Raw genomic sequence first — 21,857 nt, forward strand, 5'->3', positions numbered from 1 at the left:
TACGATTCACGTTCGACTCGATTCGACTGAGATCCAATCCCGACTCGATTACGATTGAAGTGTGAGTGGCATTCCGCTATTTTTTCTTTGAAATAAAAGTTTTTATCCTTTTTTGTCATTCAATAATGAATCATTTTGTCTGCAAATGATTTACGATTGCAAAATGATTGTACAGCAAACTGCCGTATAGACCAAAATCACCAAAATAGCAGACCAATCGCACACCAATCAAATGTCAATCGAATACGATTGGTCTTTTATTAGTAGCAGAATGCCCGATATGGTTAAAACTGCTATTGCGATCATATTCAGATTCGATTTCTATTCGATTTTGACATTATTAACTTAGGAGAATCGGGCCCCTGGTCTAGGCAGATGATGACGTAAGAGGAGCGTTACTGGTAATCTGAATCTCGAGTGTTACCTACCTCTTTTTTCGGTGGGACACGTTGTCTGAATTATACTGACTAAAACCTTCCATGTTCTTTCTGGAGCCCTTTGTGTACCAGGGCCGCGGTAAACCGTTCGAACAATCCTACAGCTTCTCAGGTGCTAGGTATTCCATACCAGTCGATTTCAAAATAAACTGCGGCCATGAACCAGTTCGGACGGTACCTATAAGTTTTCTACAAAATCAAAGGACAGCTAGTTAGTTCCGATTTTACACTAGTTCTTCCCCACAGTTTCACCGACATGCTGTGCTTTTTCCCGTACCCGGATAAAACGTCACCAGTAAAATATCTTTTGAAATCGGCTCTCTAATTTCGGAACCTTTGTTATGGTACAGTCAACTTCAGGTCAGTGGTAACAGTTTTATAGGAAAATGGTACTTATTACTATTGAGTTAAGGTGCATGACAGTTACCACTGATGTGCAGTCTACCGTACAAACAAACAACATTTCCGTTTAGATACCCCTAGGTAGGTTTTTAAGGATCGTGGAAGGCTTCATATAGTAAATAAAAAAAAACATCGTAACTCTTAAATGTGTTTTAATACTTTCCAAATACATATCTACGAAGATTCTTTTATAAGGCACGACATTGCACGAAATATCTTTATTCTTAGGTATTTCAATATAAAAATTATACTTAATAATACGTTTTTTTTTTCAATTAGGAACATATTTTAACGTTTTATGTTTACCAATTTATTCGAAGAAAATTACGTATTAAATTACGTATACGATGAAAAGTAAGAGATTGCAATGGTACATAGGTATGAAGGTTAGCTTGAGATCGGCTTTTTCCATGTTCCAAGCTATAAAGTGCCGATGTTTCAGCAGGTACTACTATATGTACCTATGTAGCCCAAGCTAGGTGGCCAAGCTGTCTTGTGATTTCTCATCTACCTTTGTAGAGACCTGAATATACCATATTAAGCATACCTACTATTTACTAGTTTTGCCTCTGTTTTACTTATACCCTACTGTTACTATAGCTACACAGCAGAACAGGGTGCTTAAGTAGGTTATCCGATTTGCTAGTAAATTCCAAGTTTTTAACTAAAACTAATATATAAAATAAATAATTTAAGTAACAACATACTTCAGCACCATTGGTTAAAGCTATAGTATAAAATGACCGTGCAGGTATATCCCTATAGCCTGACACGTTATTCGAATATCAGGCTAGCACCAAACACATTTTTAATTGACGCCTTATGAGACTCTTCCCTGACTCGGCACTGATTGTGTGGCATTGTATCAGTGAACCAGTCCGGCGTCCTTGGCCATACTGTAGAATACGGAGTTCTTGTCCTGAAGAAGCTGGTCGGGCGGCGCGTACTCGACAAGTTGGCCCTTGTCCAGCACCATGACCTTCGTGGAGTCCATAATGGTGTTGAGCCGGTGCGCGATGGTCAGCACCGTGCACGACGCAAACTCCGACCGGATGGTCTTCTGCAATGCGACAAGAGACGCGATAGTGTTGTATGTGTATATACACGCGTGTACAGTGGGCACACACTCGACTCACCTGGATGAGCTCGTCCGTCTCGAGGTCGACGGCGGCGGTGGCCTCGTCCAGCACGAGCAGCGGCGTCTTGCGCAGCAGCGCGCGAGCCAGGCACACGAGCTGCCGCTGTCCCACCGACAGGTTCTCGCCGCCCTCCGCCACCTCGTGGCGCAGCCCGGCCGGCAGCCCTGCACAAGCACATCAGCGTCAGCGCCGCTCTGCTGCCGCTCTGCTGCCGCTCTGCTGCCGCTCGACTGCAGCGACGCGGGCGACACTCACCTTGCACGAACGGCTTGAGGTGCGCGTACTCGAGCGCCCGCCAGATGTCCTCGTCCGAGAAGGTCTCGAAGGGGTCCAGGTTCATGCGCAGCGTGCCGGAGAAGAGCACCGGGTCCTGCGGGATGATGGTGATGCGCGAGCGCAGCTGGTGCAGGCCCATGGTGGCGATGTCCAGGCCGTCGATGAGGATGCGGCCGCCGACGGCCTCGACGATGCGGAACAGGCCGAGCGTGAGCGTGGACTTGCCGGCGCCGGTGCGGCCGACGATGCCGAGCTTGTCGCGCGGCGCCACGGCGCACGTGACGTCCCGCAGCGCGGGCTCGGCGCCGGCGCGGTACGCCAGCGTCAGCCGCTCCAGCTGCAGCGCGCCCGTCTCCGGCCACGTGGCCGGCGGGCCCGCGTCCACCGACCATGCCGCTTCCTGAAACACACATTCCCATTTTTTGTTATACTCATTTCCACTGGCTCAACATGTATTCTATGTATCTCAACTGTATTCACCTGCTTCGTCTCCGCATACTCTTTCATACGCTCTACTGCTACGATGTCTGTTTCTACAGAAGACGCTGATTGAACTAACCAACTTAAGGTTTGTGTTATCTACAAAAAAAAGTACCAGAAGAACCATGTAAGTAACAAATTCATAAAGAATAATCTAGGTATGTAGGTACTTGCAATAATCATAACTATGCTGTAGGTACCTACCTCTAAAGTATAGCTGACGGAGAGACCAGCAAGGCCAGGAGTAATACTATCTCTTCCAATTACTGCGAATAATGCAGCAAAGAATATTATGAGACCGCCAACTGACTCGAGGCGGACTGAAAGCCATCTATCCGCAACCGTCGACATAAAAGAGATAGATTCATAATGATCCACTTTAAGTTGAGATTCCTTTACGAATCTGAAATAAAACGATATGCAATTTATACGACTGTCGTTGCCTATTGCTGGATACATAGAATGGTACAATATGTACCTACTAGGTACAATTTACCTGTCTGCGACTCCAAAAGCACGAATACTAGTTGCACCCAAAATACTTTCATTGAAATGTGAAAACACAGGCGAGCGAGCTACTGACTCGATTCTCATAAGCTGTCTTGACGTCGGTACATAGAATCTTTGGATGAGATAGTACATGGCTCCAATAGGCAGGATCACAGTCATAAACATTGGCGTAGAAACACTTATCACAATTATCGTCCCTATTAACTGTTGGAAAAAATTAGAAAAAAAGGTTGTTTTAAAAAGTTACGCGTATACGTATGTTATTTCTGAATGTTAAATAATTAACACCACTTAATATATAATTAGTATTGTTACATAGTGAGACCAATAAAGAAACACTATCGTACACCCTAAATAACCTTGACCTACCTCAGGTTCACCGTACCTTGAAGCTGACACGACCGACACTGAGGGTATGGGGTACGGTCACGAAGGAGAAAAGACTAGCGGAGATGCCCTAACGCAGGTAGGTCACGCGCCTTCAGGTAGGTCAAATACGTCACGACTACGTCACGGCAGGCGTGGCTGGACACCGCCCATATACCGTCCTTTACATCAAACTGACATCTTGTCATGGTTGTATTTTTACCACAATTTCAACAGATTTTATTTGTTACTCGATTAAAACGATGAAATGCGCTACGTAAGGCTGCCTTTTAAGTTCTGTCGTTTGCTAACTTCCCCCGATTATTAAAAAAATATATATATGCCACTTTCATCTTCTTGAATTTAGAATTAAAAAACAAAAGAATGTTTTTAAATTGATCGAATAGTTTTATTGTATCGTCCATTCAAACGTTCGTTAACGGTTGTAAAAATAGAAATGTCTAAGGAAAATTTGCGTGCGATAATTTTCTAGAACTTCAAAAGGGGGTTGTCGCGACTTCAGTGCTTTGAAGAGATTAGTTCTGTATTTAATGATGTAGCACCATGCCTTAGGACCGTAGAACGCTAATATTTAGGATTTCAACTTGGGCACTCTAGTCTTAGTGACAAGCCACGTGAAGGTCGTCCAAAAACTCCATGACGGAAGATAATATCGACGCCGTGCGGCAGCTAATTCTCGCAGACCGACATGTAACATACCGTGAAATAGAGGCATTCGTGGACATTTCAGGGACCACTATCCAAAAAATACTGCACGAAGAATTTGGAGTAAAAAAGTTGATCTCTCATGGGATACTACATTTACTTAGCGACGGCCAAACATCAGCCCGATTAAGTTGGTGTCACAAAACTCTGCAACGATTCGACCGAGAAGAGTCAAAGCATGTCTATGATATAGTTAGTGGTGACGAATCTTGGATATATGGTTACTATCCAGATTATAAGCACCAGTCCACTGTCTGAGTCTTCCAAGATGAGCCGAAACCGACCAAAGTCGTACGCGCACGGAGCACTTAAAAAAACTTTTTGCCTCGTTTGTGGAAATGGGGGGGCACGTCGCCACTGTTGTACTTGAAGATCGCAAGACGGTTACTGCTGACTGGTATACCAGTGTTTGTATTCCACAAGTCATCACCGAAATTAAAAAAAAATATTCAAGACGTCATGTCACACTGCACCATCACAATGCAAGTTCGCACACCGCCCACCAGACAAAGATGTTTTTGAGTTCCGAAAATGTTGAAATATTAGATCACCCGCCTTACAGCGATAGCTTAAGCAATAACGATTTTTTTACATTTCCCAAAATTAAGCAAAGTCTTCGAGTTCAACCTTTCAGCACACTTGAAGAAGCTGTTGACGCATACAAATCAGCCGTTTTGACTACCCCCACTTCAGAGTGGAATAAATGTGTAAAAAACTAGTTTCAACGCATGCAAAAGTGCATTAAATATTGCGGAAAATTCTTTAAAAAACAATAAATCGTAATAACCTACTGGATTATCTATAGTTATTTCAAACGACACAACTTAAAAGGCAGCCCTCGTATCATTAATTGTAGAAATTGCTCAGGATCCAAACTCAAACATACCATAGGATAACATTTCACGTGTAAGTAATATTTTAGCTTTAAAACATATTTTTTGCTAGAGACATCTGTCGTCGAATAGCTGCATTTCTAGAACCTCTAAGTGAATTTGTATTATTTTCGTATCAATCTTGTATAAATGTATATTATTGGTACCAATTTTTGCCTTAAAAAGCAGCTTCATTTTTCCTTGCATCCTGCAAGTTTTTTTATAGATTATTTACAAACCAAAACATATGATATATTATCATGAAAATTTAATATTATAAAAACACCATCTTTCGGTAAGTAGTCGACTTACGTATATTTGAAGTAAAATTGTGTTCATCAAGACAGAGAGACCCGTTACAAAATTAAGTGCTACCAGACATCGAAAATGCAATCACCCATTCTTAAAAAAGATCTTATTTAAAAAAGCTGCAATTATCTTAAAATTAATCATAACTCTAACTATGTAGATTTATTTATATTCATCACTAGCCGTTTTCCCGCGGTTTCACCCGCGTACCGTGGGAGCTACTGCCCGCACCGGGATAAAATATAGCCTATGTTACTTGCATATAATATAGCTTTCTAATGGTGAAAGAATATTTAAAATCGGTCCAGTAGTTTTTGAGTTTATCCATTACAACCAAACAAACAAACAAAGTTTTCCTCTTTATAATATTAGAATAGATCAGCAATGTTTTACATAGGTATATATCTCTTGCCGTACATACTTTTTGAATGTACCTTTACTCAGAGCAATATCCGACTCACATAAAGTCTGCTACTTATTTAGTGGATGCGCCGTTATGATACAGTTGTGAAAACTCTAATTTGATAAACACTGTCCCTATAATTTTAATTCCCATTTTTCTTGGTGAATTTCGTAATGTGGCAACATCGAAAATAACTACAGTCATCGCAGCACGGTTCTGGAACAAATAGAACGAATTTTCGTGCTTGTGATGCCATAGTGGCTAGTAGACGAACTAACACAATGCCATAAGTTGATACTTAAATTACACCATGGGGGTATTTTAGACCCGTGGTGAATAAAAATGATTTTTCATCGAGTCTCCGTTTAATGGTTCCTAGATACCTATTTCATTTCTGGAGGAGTAAATAAATTGTTGTGGGGCAAGTTCTCTGCACAAAATAATACTTATATAACAATTAATTTTCAAACTTTTTTATGTCTCTCTTTTTCTTCGTTCATTTCAAATGAATGCTTCTTTAAACTTTCTAATTAAAGATAAAGATAAAGATAAAGATAAAGATAAATTTATTCGCAAATATGGGTACAATACAGGTGACACAGATACATTACAATAGTTCAGCCATATTTTGCCATGAAGGCATGCAAATTTAAATAGTTTTTTTTTTTTTTTTTAAGACATAAACAGATTTTTTTTAAAGGACATTATAAGTAAAAATAAAAAAAACTAAATTAAAAAATGACATATACTAGTAATTAACTTACATAAGGCTTTCAATAGCAATATTATCAATCCTGATTAAAATACTCTATATAGTAAAGTCTTTTTCATTGAGGAATTCACTTATACTGTAGTAACTTTTATTCAGTAGAAATTTTCGCAGTTTCTTTTTAAATTTCAATAGGGGTAATTCTTTCCACTGTTTAGGTATTTTATTATATATCACCGGAGCCATGCAGTAAACACTTTTGCGCATAAGTGCTGTTTTAGATGTTTGTAGATAAAGTAAACTATTGTTGCGCCTACTCCGTGGGAAATTATCGGCCAGGAGTTGAAATTTATTCGGGTTTGATTTGACAAATAAAGCTATTTCTAGGATGTACAGACAGGGTAGGGTTAATATATTATATTCTTTGAAATATGGCATGCAGCTATCAGTGGTTTGCAACTTAAAGATAGCTCTTATACATCTTTTTTGTGCTTTGAAAGCTGTTTCTCTTCCCGAAGAGTTACCCCAAAAAATAATACCGTACCGTAGGTGCGATTCCACTAGGCCATAATAGGCCGTGAGAAGCGCATCCATATATACTATTGAGGATAGTGTATGCAAAGCGTATGCGGACTTACTAATTTTTTTACATAGAGTGTCAATGTGAGATTCCCAATTTAGTTTTTGATCTATTATGAGTCCCAGAAATTTTGTATTCACTACTTCTTCTATTATATTATTACCGTGCTGAATGTTAATATTAATGCTAGGAGTACGCTGTCTAAAATGAATAGTTTTTGTTTTAGTCAAATTAATTTTTAAATTATTAGAGTCTAACCAGTTCACAGCCTGTTCTAAACTATTATTGATATCACTTCTATATGATTCTATAACTTGACAAGGTATTGTTATGGTGCTATCGTCTGCAAACAATGTCACTGGGTGTTTAATACATTTTGGTAAGTCATTTATGTATAAAATAAACATGAAAGGGCCTAATACACTCCCCTGTGGTACTCCAAATAAAACTTCACGTTCGGTGGACCTAAATATTTCTTCGCGCTTATTATGTATGTTAATTTTAGTTATCTCAGTTTTTTGTATTCTATTTTTTAGGTAAGATTCGAGTAGACTAAGTACATTGCCTCTAATGCCATAGGCTTCCAGTTTCGATATTAAGGTGGGATAATGTACATAATCGAACGCCTGGGTCATATCGCAAAATATGCTGCACACAGGATTTCGCTTGTCAACATTACTAAGGACATTATATAGGAAGTCGTATATGGCCATATTAATTGTTTTATGTATTCGGAAGCCCTTTTGTTCTTCGCACAATATATTAAACTTTTCGATGAATTTATAGAGTTCCTTATATATATATTTCTCGAATACTTTAGATAGTACAGGTATTAATGAAATAGGTCGGTAATATTCCATTTGTTCCCTATTTTCTTTTTTGAAGAGTGGCTTTACAATTGATATTTTTAGGGCGTCTGGGTAGATACCCGCACTGATAGATAGATTAAGTATATAACTTAGGTGATTGCATATTTCCATTGATACACTTTTAAGTATCTTGGTAGCTATACAATCGTACCCTACACTATTCGTATTTTTCAATGACATTATTATTTTGTGGATGTCTAGTGGTACACTGGGAGCCATGAACATTGATTTGCTATTTGTGTTAATTTTACAATGTTTTGGTTTGCTATTAACCTGAAGCTTCCCCTGCACTTTATCAATAAAATAGTTATTGAACTCTTCAGCTATGTCATTGGGATCTGTCAGAGTATGGCTTTTTAGTTTTATTTTATTGATATTATATTTAGGTAGATTATATTTTGCACGGTTGATCAATTGCCAAGTTGTTTTAGATTTATTATTAGATGATTTTATTTTATGGTTGTTTTGCGCTTTTTGTGTTAAATTTATAATTTTTTTATGCAGTTGTGAGTAATTTGTAAAACATTTTTTATTAGTTTTGTTTGGGTTTAATCTAAACTGCCACAAAAGTTTTCTTTTCTTACGACTACCCAATTTAATACCTTTGGACAGCCATTTAGGTTTTTTTACAACATTTATTTTAGTTAGCTTGATTGGAAAACATAAGTCATATATTAATTTAAATAAATCAATAAATGCATTGTACGCTATATTGGGGTCATCCGTATCGTAAATCTCTGAGAATGTAAGGCTCTTTATATAATTTTTAAATTTGGCTGTATTTTCAGTACTGTAGTCTCTTTTATTTACGTACCAATAGTTTATAGCAAACGTCGTTTGTACTGGACAATGAATCAGTTGTGCAGTGTGATCGGATAACGCTAGCTCTATTACGTCTGTCTTACATGACTTACTAAAGTTGTGCGCAATGTTGTCGATACAAGTCATACTAGCTAAGCGGGTAGGTTTTTTTATTGCAAGTTTTAAGTTATAACTCATTAAAAGATATTCAAAAGCATTTGTGTAACTGTTTTGTTTTAGTACGTCAATGTTAAAGTCACCAGCTATCACAATGTTAGTGTAACGCGCACGCGATATTACCTGTAGAAGGTGTTCAAGTCTATCCAGACAGTAGTTAAGATTATTTACATTAGGTACTCTATATATACAAACAACAATTATCTTATAATCAGTCAGTTCAATTGCGCAACACTCAAATAAGCCTGATGTAGATAAATTTGATATATTAGGTAGTTCTTTCCATTGTATTCCGTGTCTTACAAGGATGCAGGCCCCTCCCCTTTTTTTCCCCTCTCTACAATAGTAAGCTGCTAAACCATAATTAGGCACATATAATTCATGCTGATATCCTTTCATTATGAAGTGTTCCGTTATGCACAGAACATCCACATTTATCTTTTTTTCTGACAGTTCATCTAAACATAAAGTGAGCATATTAGATTTATTTACTAATCCTGCAATATTTTGATGTAATATTTTGAGGTATTTATTAGAGAAAAAACGATTGACATTCATTGTGGTTGGTGTCACAATGGGAGGATTCAAAATTTTCTCTATCAGGCACATTAATTACATCACACATATCAAATTCCTTAATCATCAAGCCCAAATTCATAAATATGTTAGACATGCCGTAGTTATTTACAATTCCATATTTCTTCCAAAACATTTTATAATCATAAGATAGATAATAATTCGAATCAAACAAATATGCATAATGGTGAGTACATGCATCAAGATATAAAAGACTATTAAATGATTCTATCCTTCCGTTATACATAGTTGAATAGCCATTAAGTCTAAAAGTAGGCGCACATATTATAACATTTGTATGATTAATTTTTGAAAGAGTTTGACGTATAGCGATGGTTAAATCGATGTAATTGTTCGTTTGCCGGAAATCTGCTTCACCGATGAAAATTAGGCAGTAATCATCCATTGTATAGTTTTTCAACTTGAGATCAATGTTGTCGATAAGTTTCATTATACCACAACCAGGTGACAGGTAGTGGCAAACTTTGTAATTGGGGAACGTTTTTTCTGCGATTGTGAGTATTTTGTTTTTATTATTCGTACTCAAAATGCATAACTTCATATCACTACTCGTGTCCTGTTGGTTAGATTGTTTGACAGTGGAGGTAGGCTGTAGTTTATTAGGGTTCTTCTGTTTCTTCGTATTATCATCTTGTGTATCGCAAACTTTATTCGGCGTACCCGCGCTTTTATGTGGTTTCGGTATCGGTAATTCCTTTTTTGCTTGTTTTGATGATGTGACTTTAGAGCTTGGTTCAGTTTGAGTTTGTTTATCACACCCATCGTTATTAGTTATATTTATCTTTTTACTTGATACGTTCAACTTAGCTGGACTATAGTTCGGCCATTCAGAGAATGCGTTCCTGACACGTCGCGATTGAACTGACGACGTAACTTTGCAATGGCGTTGCAGTTACGATAAAAATATTTTTGCTGGTTGTTTACCGTTTTAACAATTGAGGAGCATTAAAACAACATTATTATATCAATAATCAATGAATGTAGTTACGTCGTCAGTTCAATCGCGACGTGTCAGGAACGCATTCTCTGAATGGCCGAACTATACTAGTTATTTTTTTAAAGATGTCATTTTTCTTCGTTAAGTTTTCGTTAAGTTTTTTTAGCTTACTATTCTCAATTGATAGGGATTCTATTTCTGAATGGGCACTTTGTAGTTCTAACGTGAGGTTGAACACTTGTTCTTTCAGTTTTTTTATTTCGTCATCGTCGTCATCAGACAATTCGGGTAGGCTAGTGGCAGTCTCATTTACTACATTTGTTGTGTGAAGTTCGTTTTCATCTGTGAGCATGGAATCCGATTTTGTTCTGGGTCGGCGGAACGTGATGTTTTCTAAGAAATTCATTTCACTAATTTATCAAACTTGAATGAATAACACTGTTTTTCTTCTTGGATGGTAATTTTATTTAATGCCCTCTAGTGCCTAATAGCAGTACTATATTTAATGTTGAAATATCGATCAACTAGTTAGTTCAGTGACTCGTCAATAGGTGTCGTAGAAACAGTTTTTCTTACTGAGAACATAGATGGCGGTGCTGTTACTATACTAATGCAATATTTGAGAATGACTTGTGATAATTTGAGTTTCCAACGATATATGAAGTTTTCACAAATGCACTTTTTAAACGTTTTATGGGTTAAAATGTTATTTCAATCACTCAAAACTGTGGTTCTTGGTATTTCCAAAGTTTCAAATCACTTCCAGAGTTAAAAGATATTGAATTAACTGTTATCTTAGAAAATGTTTTAACACTTTACCGCCAATTGTTTATTATAGTTTTTTGTCACTATTATAGTACGGTTCTTTTGGATAACACTTACACATGTAATTTGGAACTCACTTTTACTAATTTAACTTTATTAACTACTCGTAATGCACTTAAACTATTTTTAATTAGATAAAATTTACACAGGGATTTATTTTACTTGTTTACTAGATGAGCGCCATCTAGCGATTCCTTTAATAATTCTTTTAAAATAGTAATTGAATTACTATTTTAAAAGAATTATTAATTTTGAGTATTTACTTTACTTTTGAGTATGTCACTGGTGGTCGATGTTAGTTTAGGGTTAGATTTTAATCATCCTATTCCACGCTAGATGGATTTACAAAAAATGGGTGGCTTCCCATAAAAGGCGTATAAGGGTGGAGCACGGGTGGAGACAGTAACGTTCCTCGTCCCCCGCTCACCCGAATTTTGGCGCGCTGCTTTGTTAGGAGATTTTTCGTTAGGGCATCTCCGCTAGTCTTTTCTCCTCCGTGGGTACGGTGTTTTATAAATGCATGTATATGATTCGGTGTTTTATATGGATGACGGTTAACTGACCATTTAACTATGGCGCTTTCAAGTTTTAATATCTAATACGGGCATAGGAAGTTATTATATGATCAAGACCACCATAAATGGCGAATTCCCGAATTTTTGGATTACTTATTGCAATTGCGATTTGAGGACTGTGGGCGGTGGTGTACAAAACGTCTAATTTTGTCCAAAAGTTGAAATATATGTATGTTTGAATTAGTAAATTCTATTAAAGCAATAATATCGGTGTGAAATGTTGAGTAAAAAGTTTACCTCAAAAGACCCGTTAAGAACACTGGAGATTTCCCAACAAAGTGAAGTATCCACTACGTTGACATCTTTGGAAAATCTAGACAGGATTCTTCCGACAGGTGTCACTTCGAAGAATTGCAAGGGAGATTTGAAGACATTGTCCAACATGATCGCGTGAAGTATCTTCGCTGCTTTCCAGCAAGCCAAGAACGGCATTAGGTCGACAAACAGTGATACCAATGCTGTAAAAAAAAACGAAAATATCGTCGTTACTTAGTAGGTCATACTCTGAAAATGATGACTTTTATAAGGAGACATGAGGGGTGCTTTACAAATGGTTTTATGAATTACAATAATGTTACCTTGACAAAATCCCAGACCGCCATACACACCGAGGTACATGTCTCGGCGTTGGGTATCCACTGTACCGTTTACAAGCTAGAAAAAAACAAAAAAAAAACATTTATTTTATTAAGTATTGATTGGAGGAGGAGAGGTAAAGAAACAATTAGATTTTTAGAGATCCATAAAGGATCGCATAGCGCCAGAATTCAACTATGATGATGTAGTGAACCGCATGTTAATTCTGTATTCTCAACCGCAGACGGTAAAGAATACCGGTTAGGTCTGAAAAGGCCTTTGTCAGAATTCGACAGACATACATCTCAAATAATTTTACAAATGTATGGGATTTCTTTCAAAGTTTTCCTCATGCTACTATTATTGTCCCTTATCTTATCTCCCTCTGTTGACCAAGTATTTACGAAGCAAAGAAAAACCTTGTAGATATAACTAGGTTATCGAGTCGAAGTAGTTAGGTTCCAACAGACGAATATTTTCTTTTGTAAGTAAGTATAAAATTTTATGAATACTGGAGAAAACCAACCATTTTGTCATCACTGGACCATATCGCGAGCCAAAAGTTGACGCTTATTTGCAAGGAGTGTAGCAAGATGTACATTACTAACGTTGTTATGGCCGCCTTCACGCCGATTTTTGATAGATAGTGCATGTATACTTCAATTTTTACCTAAATAAGAAAGAAAATCATTTTAGACGACATGATAACAAATGAAAGTTTTGAGACAATCTATTAGAAATTGTTTCCTAAAACAGAATTTTGGATGAAGATGACTCTCTCATCGTTGCCATAATTGGCTCAATACTTACTTTTCCTGTTTCAGTTTTCTCGGTCTCAATAAGTTGGTCGAATTCTGGGTCTTCTTCAATTGGTGTATTTTCTAACTTTTCCTTATTTGCAACGTTATTGGCACGGTCACCTAATAATAAATTGTTAAGGAATAAGTATAGAATATTCTAAAAACGTAGGTTAAGTAAGTATCAATATTTCGTATAGTTACCAGCATTCGTTGGCTCTTTTTCTGAAGCACTCGTCGAAATCGATCGAGCCCATTGTAACTTACGATGGAACTCTGGTCCCAGTTTATTCTCTAAATCATTTTTAATATCTTCCAAATCTGCGGGAATTCACAGTAAATGGTCAATTACGTTCTTATTGAGGTAGATACGTGATTATAACACATTGTGGCCTTCACGCGTGACATCCGTTCCACAATTACATTCTTTGGTCGGTTACAATTCATTCAAACTATGGGGAAAAATGACAATGAATTTCTGATTGAATCACTGTGCTGAGATTCCTGTATCTAATCGGGTAGATAACGTGATAATTTGCAGTAGTTAGGTCCAATGACATTAAAGGCTACCTTAGATTTTTTTTATATATGTACTACCTAGGTATACATGTATTTGAAATCTAAACAAAAAAGATAAGAACAATAAAATTCATCATTCATTTGTTTAGGAAATGAGATTGCTAACAATACGGTTCCATTACCTTCTAACGAAGAGGAGCGCTCGGCGTCGCTAAGATGGTGCAGCAGGAAGTCTGCGAAGGCGCCTTTCTTCTCGAGCAGCTGCTGGTAGGAGCCGGCCTCGGAGACCTCTCCGTCGCGCAGCACCACCACCAGGTCCGTGTGCATCAGGTACGACACGTTGTGCGTGACCCACACGCGCGTCTTGTGCTTCAGCAGCCCGGCCGGGCCCAGCACCTGCACAGCACTCGTCACTACTCGCTCTACTCGCGCTCGCGCTCGCACTCGCACTCGCACTCGCACTCGCACTCGCACTCGCACGCGCCCGCACTCACCTTGTCGAAGATGTGCTTGCCCACGTGCGAGTCCACGGCGCTCAGCGGGTCGTCCAGGAAGTAGTTGTCCGCGTCGCAGTACACCGCCCGCGCCAGCGACACGCGCTGCTTCTGCCCGCCCGACAGGTTTATTCCTAAGCACATCCTCACTTGTTTATACAAACACCTTCACTTTGATCTGGATATAGGTATAAAAAAGAAGACTACCTTTTTCACCGATTTCCGTTTGGTCACCCCCTGGCAGAATTCCCAAGTCCGCTGCAAGAGCACACGCCTGTACGATATCATTATATTTTTTTCTGTCAAGTGGCAACCCAAACAAAATATTGTTTTGTAAAGTAGCATTTTGAATCCAAGCCTGCTGGGACACGTATGCAATATTTCCTGTAATTTTAATTATGAATATTAGAATAATAACGCTACGTATTTTAACCCTCTCGATTAAGGGTTTTCGAACGAGTCCTACCTTTAATATTAACGCGTCCAGAAATCTTGTCCATATCTCCGAGTAGTGCAGACAGCAGGGAAGTCTTGCCTGAGCCGACACTGCCTACAACGGCGACGAGTGAACCACGAGGTATGCGTAAGTTTAGGTTCTTTAGAACTGGATCTGAATCCTGGTCACCCCACGTGAAGTGAGCTTTCTCCATCACGATTTGGTCTTCTAAAATTATTAGTTAAACTTTACATTTTCTGAAATTCCAATTCTAAGCTAATCAAAACTTCGATATATGTAGATATGTAGGTTGATATAGTACTTACTCTCGTTAGGGCTATGTTCTATCGCGTTGGTATCCAATTCATCAGAATTCAAGAATTTGTTAAGCCTCTTAATACTCACTGCAGTCTACAAGAAGAAAATTCAAATGAATGCGTCAAAATAATACCGACCTAAAAGAAGTTGTAATTAGGAAGGTACAAACCTGTATGATATCCGATATAACATTTGGCAGCATGAACATTGGGAATCGAAGTATATTGAAAAGGGACAATGCTACGAATGCCTTTTTAGAGTCCAGCACTTCCGTATCATTCACCAACACGTAGCATGTGAACGACATCAGCGACACCTGCATTATTTTTAAATTAAATATTGGTTTTACATTGAATAGGACAATAACTTTTTGATGTTAAATAGGCGCTTACCAAGAAAGGTGTACAAATCCATATAAACGCCATTCCTGAATTTAAATATGCCAGTTTTTTTAGAACTCCCAATTCCTTATTTCTTATACCTGTAATATGATCTCGGAAGCTTGGTTCCCACGCATACATTTTGAGAACCTGACACAAATAAATTATGTTAGGTAAAAAATAATAATTTTACCGAAATTGATTAAGAAAATGTTTAAGCATATTACCTTCATTCCATTAAGTACTTCACTCATAAGTTTAATTCTTTGGTCTTTGTGTTTCATCAACTTGGACTGCAGCTTCTCCTGGTATCTTGCCATCAGACCATTGAAGGGCATGAGAACAACGATGACGGCTAAGCCAGCCATCACAGAAGGACCTAACACGCCCCATAGGAAATATAGAGCTAAAGATATTTGCAACGGTGCAGACCATACCAAGTTTATGAAAGTCAAACTGCCGAACCTGAAATATTTATTTAATTTTTGTAAAGAATTTCGAATCTTTGGCAATAACGGTTGCTAAATGTTTATGTCTAGGGATGACAGGTTTCTTTAACAGTTAGAATACACACAAAGTATCACCCAATTTGACAATTAAACAGAAAAAAATACTTACCTATCGATATCGGTGGACATTAAGTTAATTATTTCTCCAACTGTGCGCTCTTTGCGAGCGGCATTGGACAAGCAGAGAGCTTTCTTATAGACAACACTACAAAGAGAATTTTTGATTTGTATTCCAACCATGTTTATTTTCATGAAATATTGCCCCAGGAACAGACTTTGTATGATAACACATACAAGCATACTGACCGCGTAGAGGTAGCCTTTCCATACAGGCTCATTGCTCTCGATAAATCCAATCAGATGCCTATAATAAAAGAATGACAGAAAATGTAGAACATATAAATTATTTTACCTAAAAAATCTTAAAGGAACTTTAAATACCTACTTAAGTAATTCCGGCGAAGCGAAAATAAGCAGGTCGTGGATCACTTTGAGAAATACTCCGAACATGAACTGTCCGCCGAAAGCTAAACAAACCACTGGCAATATCGATACTGGTTTCTTTTTCTGTTTTGCAGTCGTAGGGGATGTAGGATCACTCGTTGATTCATTTGACTTCCTGAAATCAAATGAAGAGGAATAAAATATTAAAAGATCATTGCTATTAGGTAGGTACCTACATTATATAGGCAAATTCGTTTCTGGAGAATTGGTGAAAATAACTTTCAGTGCTAGGCAAGAGTCATTTCATTCTGCGGTAAAGATAAACGTTGCATAATGTAGGTAAATAATTTCATGATCAAGGTTATAAATAGACAGATAGGTAGGTACCTATCAAAGTAATTAAAACAAATTGCTCGAGTACTTATTGCCAATCTCGATAAAATTATTGACCTACTAAGATCATACGACTGAAATATAGCTGCCTGAGTACTTAAGGAGCTCGTGGCTAAGTAATAGCCGCACGGATTTTTTTATTATAAGGGTATTATAAGTAATGCGAGGTGTTGTCTTCCCGTAGATGAGTGACCATCTTTATAGGTGCCTGTGTAAAACACACGTATACTCAGCTGCATTCGGTTGTAAGGGCCAGGCCACAACAGTGCGTTGCGGCGTCGCATCGCAAAAACAACATTGCACAGCTATGCGATTAATATGATATGCGTCGTTGATTTTTGCGGTGCGACGCCGCAACGCACTGTTGTGGCCTGGCCCTAAGAGCTATGAAGCCTACTCCCATGTAGTTAGGAAAATGGCTACGTAGGCAGATGATGAGTAGTTCTTTACCTAACTCGGTTGATTATTTACTCTACTTAAAATTAAAAGCAGGTGCCTACATTACATCAGATAAATATTAGGCAGGTATACTATACCTACTCTTAAGTACCCAACAAGACCAAAAAGACCTAGAAATGAAAATGAAAGCGAGGCGAGGCCACTAAGTAACAAGTTGTTTTACTTTCATTGTGATTGTAAAATCAACCGTTCCACTCAAATAATGTTTTCAACGGTGTGGTTGACGCCGACAGAATTCGTTCAAATGATTAGGTGGACAACAAGAGGAAGGTGAAATAAATAAGTCTTCTACTACGAAAGTACCTAATTGCAGATTAGAGAAAAATGGTTTTAGAAGAAAAAAGGAATTCAGAACGGGAACAAATATAATGACCACCATAAAATGCTTTGATACCCTTAGTTTTGCAACCAGAAAAATCTACTGAACACCAGAAAAATAAAGTCTAAAAATGTAATAGTACCAGCTATTTTAGTCACGACTTCACTTTAAATTGTATTCGACCACCAAATTTAGTAAATGATCACCAACTCTTGACGACCAAATTAATGTATTATTTTTGCCTAAATAAGTCACTGTGATTGCCATAAAATGTAGGCTTATTATCAAATAAAGTATTATGATGCCATATTAAGTTATGTGTCCGGCTTGCAATGCATGCGTGAGTGTCAGTATGACGAGTGACAGGGGAAAATGGAAGAAAATGACATATTGCGCCGACCCCAAGTAAAATTGGGAACAGGGCAGGAGAAAGAAGAAGAAGAATGTGTTTCTCAATACACTCCCTCGAAAACACACTCTTATCGCACTGTTTAGAGGCATGCAATAGACAATTTTCCACCCTAGTGCAGGAAAAGGGTCCCCATAATGTAATTACATTTATTGTATCAGGCCGAACTTATTTTTTTGGAGTCAGTTTACTTAAACAGGATAGCAAGATGTAAAAACTTTGATTATCATTTTATATTAAAACGCTGGTATAATTTTGATGATCATTCACTACTTTTGGTGATCATTTACTACTTTTGGGATAACAATGATTTATTTGGACTCATTTTGCTTAAATAGGATAGCAGAATGTAAAAACTTTGGTTATCATTTTACTTTAAAATGGTGGTTTAATTTTGGTGATCATTTACTATTTTTGGCTTGCGCATGATTTATTTTGGAGTAATTTCACTTAAATGGGATAGCAAAGTGTTAAAACTTTGGTTATCATTTTACATTAAAATGCGAGTTTCATTTTGGTGATCATTTACTATTTTTGTCTGCTATTTGTTACTATTTCTGGTGATCAGTTAAACATAAGCCATTCAGAACTAGGTAGGTATCTAAAGATTCTTCATGCTCGCTTCTAATGACCGAGACATGCTGTGTGTCATTGACATTATAGGTGCATGACCTTTTGAAAAAACTTAGGCAATTCCAAGTCATGCGCGAATGTCTTCTTTTACCTTTCGTGGAACCTCCATAAAAACATTCATTTTGCAAAACAGGAAACAATTTCATAACGTAGGTACTGAAATCATTTTTAGGGTTCTGTATGCTCAAAGGGGTAAAATTATTACCTATTACCTATAACTGTTTCAGGGTGCAGTAGCAACTGTCTATAAGGAAAACTATCTCGGCTCAGTTACCGGTTCTAAGTTGTAGTTGATAAAACAAAGCGTATACTGCGCGTGCGCCTTTTATTAAATACCTCAGGATTAAAAAAAATATTTATTACAGAAACAGTTTTAATAAGGAAAAGACCAAGTAAAATACTTTAATAGTAGGTACATTCCCGCTGCAAAGCCAGCTTGAATATAAACGTAGGACTGCGTAAAACCAATTCAAGCCTAAGTCTAAATCTGTCTGTCGAAAGGAGATACAGAGCTTGTAGATTGATTAGAACGAAGACACGTGTGAGTCAGAAGTTTATCATTTTCAATACGCAATATTTGTAATTGATTTCAAAGTGGAATAATATGTATGTAACCGAAGTAAGGAGCGGAAGCGTTTGATAACATTTAAAAAGTTATCGCGAAAAAGTTAAAAAGACGATTGACGAGAGATAAAAGATTTTTTAAACACGTTATTTTTTTTTAACTATTTTCCTCAAACACGTTTCATTTTATTGCAATAATCTTGTTGATTTAAAGTTGATCTGTAAAAATCGAATACTTACTGGTCTCGTTTATTCGAAGCTCTCTGCCAAAATTTCTCAAACCTAGGAACAGCCTCTTTGGATGTAAGTTGTGGGTGTAGAGGCCATATATCTTCTTCAGTAAGACTTCTTCGGAAGCCCGTCAGAGCGAGTGGGTCGAACCAACTAAAAGTTAGGCGACTTGGAACCCCTGCACTGTTCTCGGGGGACTGAACCTGTACACAGTGATGATAGTAAGCATTTACAAAGAAAATAAATGGAACTACTACCAAGAACGTAATTAATATTTTTATTTTACCTTTTCGTAAGTGTAAGGGGTGTCTAAAGGTGGCAAGTCAGCGAAACAATTCAACAAAAACATAATGACAATAAGCATATAGTACACGATATAACTAGCAAAATTATATCGGACATACGCGTCGTCTTTTGTTTTGTACTGCACGATCTCGGACCTGAGTTGCGGTAGTCCAGCCAGGATGAGGAGCAACCAGAATATAAACAGCACCCCTGACGTCTTTATACCATATTTCCTGTTGTAGCACAGTAGTGTTACTGACAACATCTGAGGAAAATAAATCGAAGTTAAGTAAAATAAAAAAGGCTTATATATAAGTAGTTATATATTTTCTCTGTCTCTATGTCTCTAATTAATAACAAAGTGAAGATATTTTGATTCGTGTTAGAAAGCAGGTAGGATTTTTCCGTAATATTTACAAAATTAAAATAAAATAAATATTTTAGGGGGCAAACGGCGAATGCAGAAAATGTTTTTTTTTGCCGTTTTATAAGATCTATAATGTTGCGGAACCCGTCGTGTGCGAGTGCGACTCGCACTTTACCCCGGTTTTTAATATAATATTTTTTATAACATATAAGTACCTAGGTACCCAGTATGTATTTGGTACTATCTCATATTTAGGCATCTAATAAGAATTTAATCAAATAGGTATTTTTTATACCTTCTCAGGTAGTCACTTACTGAGTCTGTATTTTTTTTCAACAACAAGTTGCCTATTAATAATGTGTTATTTTTTTCCCTTCCGTTTATTCACATCGCAGCTTCATTACCTAGGTACCTACATATTACTATGTAGGTAGGTTTACCTAGGTACTTGCTATATATTCTATGAAATATAAAATACTTACCAAAGTAAAAATTTTAACAACAGGATCATAAAAATCTGCATCATTAATTTGATTGTCTTCTCTAGACGATTCATAAGTAACTAGCACAAGGTTAAGTATTTGCAACACTACTAAGAGACTGGTTATGACCAGCTTGCTTATGTTGAGTTTGTTCCATGGTATATTGCTTTCCCTACTGGTCAAAATATGGTAAACATCTATGAGGGCTGCCAGCCAGAGGAACAGACATGGAACCCACACAAGGACAGTCTTCTGGAAACATCGGGTGAAGTCCGGGTTGTCTGTATACCATGTGAAGTTGCTGTCCTAGAATTGTATAAGATAAATTAATAATATTAGGTAAGTAAGTACACCTAGTCATACAATATATTGCATAGGTACCTCCTTTTGTATTCTTTATCCATTAAAAAATATTGAATATTATAAATCTTCTTAAATATTTTTTTTCTATTTTTGTTTATTTATTACCCAATGAAAATAATAATCATTTAAATTAAGAGGTTTCAGTCATATTTTAAGTGTTATATAGTTTTATTTAAAAAATAACACTAGAACGTTAGTTGAACTTATCATTAAGTATATGTACAATTGTACATACCTACATAATATTTTTATATATTGTGTCAATAAGGTAAGATGACATACAATTGCACAACATTATAGTTCGGCCATTCAGAGAATGCGTTCCTGACACGTCGCGATTGAACTGACGACGTAACTTTGCAATGGCGTTGCAGTTACGATAAAAATATTTTTGCTGGTTGTTTACCGTTTTAACAATTGAGGAGCATTAAAACAACATTATTATATCAATAATCAATGAATGTAGTTACGTCGTCAGTTCAATCGCGACGTGTCAGGAACGCATTCTCTGAATGGCCGAACTATAGTCATAGCAACTTGGTACTTACACCATAATTAGAAACTAAGAACATTATTTCATAACAATATTATAATTTTGAGAAATTATAATCTTTTCTCAATAAATACATATAAAACAGAATAAATTACTATTTTATCTCTTTTTGACTGACAATAATTGCAAAAAATAGTTCAAATCTGATACAAACCCAAAACGTGGAGCTACAAAAATAATCCAATGACGAATTGGAGGTCATTATGAATTTCAAAAAAACTTATAACTTTTTTTAGTTCAAATTTACCGCACTCACTGGTACCCGGACTAAAGTTTTTGGCCATGTAAAGTGCACAGACCTCTTGCCTTGACTGACTGACATACCTGATACCTAGC

At 37.1% G+C, this 21,857-nt stretch overlaps 2 protein-coding genes across 2 annotated transcripts; both read right to left on the bottom strand.

The window, feature by feature from the left end:
• Positions 1-974: 974 nt before the first annotated feature.
• LOC124629566 (multidrug resistance-associated protein 1-like) lies at positions 975-21,841 on the bottom strand. Its single transcript, XM_047163009.1, has 25 exons — positions 21,676-21,841; positions 20,606-20,911; positions 19,758-20,021; positions 19,481-19,674; positions 16,465-16,638; positions 16,129-16,383; positions 15,738-15,975; positions 15,523-15,660; positions 15,300-15,446; positions 15,139-15,223; positions 14,843-15,040; positions 14,584-14,760; positions 14,377-14,510; positions 14,065-14,278; positions 13,568-13,684; positions 13,377-13,486; positions 13,093-13,236; positions 12,569-12,644; positions 12,228-12,448; positions 3,231-3,448; positions 2,939-3,137; positions 2,735-2,833; positions 2,234-2,654; positions 1,976-2,142; positions 975-1,899 (listed from the first exon to the last, which is right to left on the bottom strand). Exons 1-25 carry the CDS (start codon positions 21,721-21,723, stop codon positions 1,705-1,707), a joined length of 4,539 nt encoding a protein of 1,512 aa, XP_047018965.1. The 5' UTR covers positions 21,724-21,841; the 3' UTR covers positions 975-1,704.
• On the bottom strand, positions 7,703-11,598 carry LOC124629567. Its single transcript, XM_047163010.1, has 2 exons — positions 10,697-11,598; positions 7,703-10,467 (listed from the first exon to the last, which is right to left on the bottom strand). The coding sequence occupies exons 1-2, from the start codon at positions 10,994-10,996 to the stop codon at positions 9,589-9,591; spliced, it is 1,179 nt and encodes a 392-aa protein (XP_047018966.1). The 5' UTR covers positions 10,997-11,598; the 3' UTR covers positions 7,703-9,588.
• Positions 21,842-21,857: the final 16 nt, after the last annotated feature.

Source organism: Helicoverpa zea, chromosome 4 (assembly GCF_022581195.2).
Source record: "Helicoverpa zea isolate HzStark_Cry1AcR chromosome 4, ilHelZeax1.1, whole genome shotgun sequence".
NCBI lineage: Eukaryota > Metazoa > Arthropoda > Insecta > Lepidoptera > Noctuidae > Helicoverpa > Helicoverpa zea.

What these genes read in the sequence shown, in the direction of transcription:
- LOC124629567 (XM_047163010.1), bottom strand. Translation starts at nt 10,996, where the DNA reads ATGAATTTCTTAGAAAACATCACGTTCCGCCGACCCAGAACAAAATCG. An exon ending in TCTTTAAAAAAATAACTAGT is followed by an intron (nt 10,468 to 10,696) that starts ATAGTTCGGCCA and finishes TGGCCGAACTAT; the next exon opens with AGTCCAGCTAAGTTGAACGT.
- LOC124629566 (XM_047163009.1), bottom strand. Translation starts at nt 21,723, where the DNA reads ATGACCTCCAATTCGTCATTGGATTATTTTTGTAGCTCCACGTTTTGG. An exon ending in GGTCCAGTGATGACAAAATG is followed by an intron (nt 12,645 to 13,092) that starts GTTGGTTTTCTC and finishes GTTTTTTTCTAG; the next exon opens with CTTGTAAACGGTACAGTGGA. An exon ending in GCTTTTGGAGTCGCAGACAG is followed by an intron (nt 3,138 to 3,230) that starts GTAAATTGTACC and finishes GTTTTATTTCAG; the next exon opens with ATTCGTAAAGGAATCTCAAC.